At 42.4% G+C, this 5,725-nt stretch overlaps 1 protein-coding gene across 1 annotated transcript; it reads left to right on the forward strand.

The window, feature by feature from the left end:
• Positions 1–274: 274 nt before the first annotated feature.
• Positions 275–4,811, forward strand: LOC115917584 (interferon alpha-inducible protein 27-like protein 2B). The gene is made up of 3 exons (XM_030971740.1): positions 275–547; positions 3,225–3,371; positions 4,305–4,811. The coding sequence occupies exons 1-3, from the start codon at positions 400–402 to the stop codon at positions 4,331–4,333; spliced, it is 324 nt and encodes a 107-aa protein (XP_030827600.1). The 5' UTR covers positions 275–399; the 3' UTR covers positions 4,334–4,811.
• The last annotated feature ends 914 nt before the right edge of the window (positions 4,812–5,725 follow it).

The following is a 5,725-nucleotide window of genomic DNA, read 5'->3' on the forward strand; positions in this document are numbered from 1 at the left end:
TTTTGTCTCTTGTCTTTACTCAGAGTTGTAGGAATTCTTAAAACAATGCAGTACCTTCCACAGATGCAATTCAATGCAATAGGGTGCAGTGCAAAAGAGTTAAGAAGCAAAGCTTTCAGCTGCTTCAGTTGCCAAGCAATGACTCCTGCACCAATAATTTGTTTTAGTATCACAAGAGGAAATTACTTGGTTTGCCTTAAATTCCATCATGGCAACAGCAACAAAAAGGCCTATTGATAAAGTTCAGTTTCGTTTCCTGGCTGAGAGTAAGTTTCAGTTTCTATTCTCCCTTACCATGGCAGCAGTTTCATTTCTTCTCTATCAGCTGGAGAGTGTATAAAAAGATGGGCTGAGCAGTCACTGAGTGCTTCCCTGGAATTCTCACCAGCAGAAAGCAGCATGTCTGACCGCAACGTCCACAACGCTGGCTTCACTCCCTCTGGGATCACAGGAGGATCCCTTGCTTCATCACTGATGTCCCAAGAAGCCAGAGCCTCAGGGGGAGGTGTGCCTTCTGGTGGCCCCACTTCTACTCTCCAGGAAATGGGTATGAGCAATTCTCTGTGAGATCTTGTGTGTGGTTTTGTGGTTCAGTGCATAGGATCAGACAGCTGTTTCTCCTTGAAAATAAGCTTGCCAAATAATCTCTTCTCTCTTACATTTCTGTATGGCACTGAAGAAAGAAGATCCCTCTATTTAACTGTGTGCTATGAGCAGGATGTTATTGAGGGTGTTTTCTGTGTGTGCACATACTATACATGAACAAACATATACATATGTGGTATTAATGAGGTTTTGGACAGTGTTTATTTGAAGTTTGTGCTATCTCTCCATTCTGCCAGGAATCATCAAAAATATGAAGAGTCGTGGTAGCAACAACAGTGATGCACTTATGCAAGAACATGATCTGTGTAGCTACATTTCATATTAATTATCAGATTTCCCTTGCTCTTTACTCACATCCATACAGGAAGAACTCCTAAAACTCTGTAGAGGAGAGAAATTAGTTGCAGTCCAAGAGACAAATTCATGAGGGGAATGTACACACATCCTTGACATCCCCTATCTAAGTGCTAAAATAGGCATAGCTGCCCTTCGCATGAGCTAACCCTGCAGGCGGTTGCTGTTCTGCTGCTGGCTGGGAGCAGTCCCTGCCCAGACAACTCTTACCAGCCTGGCACTTGTTTAACCCCAGCTCCCATGGGATTTGTGCACAAGGTATTCTCCCTGCCAGACCTGCCTCTGAGACCTGATTCAGTAGGCATCCTCTGAACAGGCATGCCTCCACAGAACAGTGCTCTGTGCAATCCTATTTTACCCAGCAGGTCAGTATTAGCTCTCTGACCTTGGATAGAGGCTTCAAAACCCCTTCTGCCCTCGGGGTCTCAGACCCACATGTCCCATGTGTCAGAGGATTGCCAGGCAGCAGGCTGATTATAGGTGGGCATCTCTGCCATATTGGTCTACCACTGGTCTGCTACTGCCAGAATCAGCAGGTAGAAATCCAAAAGATGGAGCTGAATGTGACTTCTCCAGCCATAAAATAGGTGGTTGACCAGGGCTCAGATTCAGGGCAACTTTTAATAGCCAAAAGTGTGTTAAGCTTGATTGAAAGGAAATAAGTTGGATTTTTTTTTAAGATATGATTTACAATGCCAATATTATTCATAGAGTGAGGTCCTCTAGACAGTGAGTGAATAGGTGGCATAAGGGTCATTCAGAGACATACTGCATGTGACTCCTGTGAGGCATTTTTTAATTTTCACATTGTATGATTTGAGTATAGGTTGCTGAATACAGTGTATATTGAATATTCAGTAGGAAAGAGCTTAAGGAATAGTAGCAGCCAAGGGACAGAATATGAGAAAAAGTCAGGAGAGGAGTGGGACAGAGAGAATGAAAAGCAGAGAGGAGAGCTGCTCTCAGGCACCCCACTGGGTCAGCAGCAGAAATCCTGGTATGTAGGAGATGCCAGTTGCTCACTCTAGTGATAAGTTAGTCAGCTGCACAAGCTCCTTCTGTTACACACCAGGGTGGTACAGCACACTCATAACCAGTGGCAAACTCTTCAGTGGAGATGCCTTACAGAGAGCATGAAGCTGTCAGTTCTAAACTAGAACACTGAAGATTTTTATCTCTCTGTGTGCTGGGAATTTTTATAAGAAACAGAAGCAAAATAAGCATTTAACTATGCCTAGTTTTATTCTTGCAACCTCTGTGTTACTATGGACTTCTATGAAAAGCACCATTTTGGTGAAGATAAGTCTGCATGACTCAAGAAAACCTTAGCCATGCAGACAGGAGATACTCCAAAAGAGCTTTTATCCATGTGGAAAACGCTAGCTCTGTAACATTGCCAAGACAGGTGTGAGCTTTGGCTCCCTGCAGCAGGAGAGCTTGCCACACATTCTTTGCCTGATTGAGAGCTAAAAGGGCCTGATTTCATTTCTGCAGGTGCTCACTGAAATCTCTCCAAACACATCTTCTTAACCTTTTCATTCAGACTGTAACCCTTCCTCCCCCCAGAACAAACATGCTCCAAGGAGCGGCTGATTCTGCAGTGGGGCATGAGTATTGTTCAGTGTCACTTTACAGAAGATGCTATAACAAGCTCATCACCAAAATATTTGAGCATCCTCCAGGAATGCTTTAAGCATTATCACTAACATTTGTCATCACTGATGCTTTGCTTCTCTCCCAGGAGAAGAAGAGTTTGCAAAGGAATGTTTTGCTTGGGGCTTATTTAGACTGAGGTGAAGATATATTAATTGGCCATTGGCTACCACAACTTGTGGTACTTCAATTTTACAGGTATCTATTACAGGTTTATGTGAGGGAAAGTGAAAGGAGCATGTTCATCACCTGGAACAGAAAGTGCAACAATTCCTAGTTCCTACAGAAGTTTATTCCACAGTCCTCAGGCAGCTCCACAGAAAAGTGCAATTTCAGGAGAGATAAATTGTGCTGAAACTATTTTGGAGATCCAGGTTTATCCAAAACAGTTTTCTTTTTTTCTGGGGGCTCCCCAACAGTACTGATAATAGCCCTTCCCCAAGGTGGCAGCTAAAAAGCAGTAGACTGACAGAACAAGCCAAGTGATCAGCAGCCACCTTGTCTTTTGCTACATTTGCTAACCTTGAATTGTTTTAAATACAGTAGTTTGTAATTGTCCTGTAAGGTTCCTTCCTTTTTTGTCAGTAACATGTCCTTTGTAACTGTCCTAGGTGCCAGGGGCACAACCCACTCATCAGGTTATACCAGCAGCGGGATCTCTGGTGGATCCAGGGCCTCTGACACAATGTCCAAGGAGGCCACAGCTCATGGAGGTGGAGTTCCCAGGGGTGGCACAACTTCCACTGTCCAGTCCATCGGTAAGTGAGAGTCCTTTCAATAAAGATGAATTAACAAATGACTTCTGAGCAGTCAGCAATACTTTGGTTCATTTTCTGTACATTTACTAGATGAAGACATGCAAGTAACAGGAGTGGCTGCTTTGTATTTTTAAAAATACAATATTTTTATTTTTGTATTTGTATATTTGTATTTGTATATTTGTATTTTTTAAAAACCAATATTTTTCTGTTTGTGTCTTTAAACTTGATGGGAAGATGAAACTGGGGAATTAGTGGAAATAACTTTGCCACAAACTTGCAAAGGTATGAGTGGACAGCAGAGTCAAAAATCTGAAACACAGTGACAGAAAAAAAAGCCAAATGGACTTTTAGATTATGCTTTCATCAGCACCACAGTGGCAGTTCAATAGTTTAGGATTAAACCAAGGGCTCCACATTTGAACATGCAAAGCAGATATAGTGGGGAAAAACGGTGAACCATGAGAATGGAGTTATCAGACTGACAGGCAGGAATCATTAGTCTGCTTCTTGGGGCCTTTCAGAACAGCTGAGCTTTCTTTCCTTTAAAGGAAATTCATTGGGACAAAACCACAGGAATCTTCCTGCACTTACCAGCTCAAAGCAGAGAACAACAGAAGTCTCCCTCATCATTCTGCCAGGTTAATGCAACCCAGACCAGATAAAACAAACCAAATTATGAAAGAACCTAGTCTATACCTGACTGCACCAATAAGGATGCTAATTGTGTTAGTAGGATCCTGTGGGGTTAGGAAGAGCCTTGGAGACAGGATTGAAGTTCTTAATTTCAAAAAGTGTCTTGCAAATAGTAACAAAGACCTTTGATTTCTGACCTGGGAAGGTTTGTAGCCAATGTTTTTATGGTCTGTATATTTTCCTGTACTGCAGCTTCACTTTTTATTGTCCTCACAATTTCTCTGCATTTCTCCTTAGCCATGGGTGGAAAAGGAGGAAGACGCTGAATAGAAGAAAAACATCAGTCCAAACCTGCAAGCAGTTCATCCTTCACCATCAGCTTTGGCAATTTCTCCCCTTCTATGATCTCCCTCTTATGAAAGTCAAAGCTTTCCACATGCACAAATAAAGTTTCTGTTAAAATGATGGATTGTTGCATTAAATTAATGGGGACAGAGACGAGGTGCAGTTCTTTCCTGGATTAAATATCCTCTGAAGTACAGACAAACGAAAGCCAATGGAAGTTAGGGTACTTGGACTGCAAAGCTGCCTTAGGAAAATCCTGGGTTGAGCAACATTAGGCTCTTCAATTGCAAGTAGCTTGCCATGTTTATTTTACAATAAGTAATTACAGTGCAAAAGTCACCCTGTTGTGAGAGAGAAACATAGAAACACTCAGTAAGGGGCAGTTCCTTCTAGATGTACTTCTAATAGGCTATCAAATTAAATTCTCCTTAACAAAGGAGACACATAAGCAAACAAAAACAGGTCCCAGGATTGATTGTTGAATACCTCTGGAGTTTTTATGATCCCTTTCACAATAATTTCTAGTCCCAGTTTGCTTACAGCAAGGCGTCAGCTTTGTCCCAATCAGACTTGCAAATTTCTGATAGGTGTGAACAGGTAAGGAAGAGAGCCCATTTTCTGATGCTGGTCTCACTGTTGGGACTTTTTGCTGTTCCTCACACCTGACTCCTTCATATATGCTCATACAGTGGTGTGTCACCAAATATGTAACATTGTGCATTCCATATGCAAATTGCCAAGTACAAACTAGCCCACACTTTCATCTTCCTTCTGTCTTTCTAGCTCCTCATCCTCCCTACTCTATCACCTCCCTCCCTCTGTATTTCAAACAAAACCATAAAGCATAGCTTCTTCTTCCCTTTCTCCACTCCAAGATGGAAGGAGAGAATGTCACAACTTCGGGCCAGAAGTTTAGAGGTGCTGGGTATGGGAGCTGCAGCCAGTGATCTTCTCCAATGACTCCTGTCACTTTGCTTGAGCATTCCCATCTCAGCTGCATTTCTCCACAGCTGGGAAATGTGTTTGCTCCCATGCACCTTATGCTGTCAGATATGGACTTCTCCCTGCTGCCTGGGCATTTCCAGAATGCACACGAGAAGTCAGCGTTTGCCTCCTCCAATGTTGAAGCAAAGTTGAATTATATGTCAAGTGGTGAAATGCTAGCATGGAGGAGAGACTAATGAAGAGGAGAAGAAATGTACAGTACTTGCTGTACTGCCCAAAGCATTAAAATGCAACTGAAAAACAAGGGCTTCATTTCATAGGCTAGAGGTGATCTCCTAGCAAGGAGCTATCTTGGGCAAATGTTTAAATGTAACCAGGACTTGAATTCATAAAATCATAGAAAGATGAAATTTCAAAGAGACCTCAGT

The sequence above is a fragment of the Camarhynchus parvulus genome, chromosome 2 (assembly GCF_901933205.1).
Source record: "Camarhynchus parvulus chromosome 2, STF_HiC, whole genome shotgun sequence".
NCBI classification, from domain to species: Eukaryota; Metazoa; Chordata; class Aves; order Passeriformes; family Thraupidae; genus Camarhynchus; species Camarhynchus parvulus.

Excerpts from the sequence above, each read along its gene's own strand:
- LOC115917584 (XM_030971740.1), top strand. The coding sequence starts at position 400 with ATGTCTGACCGCAACGTCCACAACGCTGGCTTCACTCCCTCTGGGATC. Across the intron at positions 548-3,224 it reads TTCTACTCTCCAGGAAATGG|GTGCCAGGGGCACAACCCAC; the intron begins GTATGAGCAATT and ends TAACTGTCCTAG. Across the intron at positions 3,372-4,304 it reads TTCCACTGTCCAGTCCATCG|CCATGGGTGGAAAAGGAGGA; the intron begins GTAAGTGAGAGT and ends ATTTCTCCTTAG.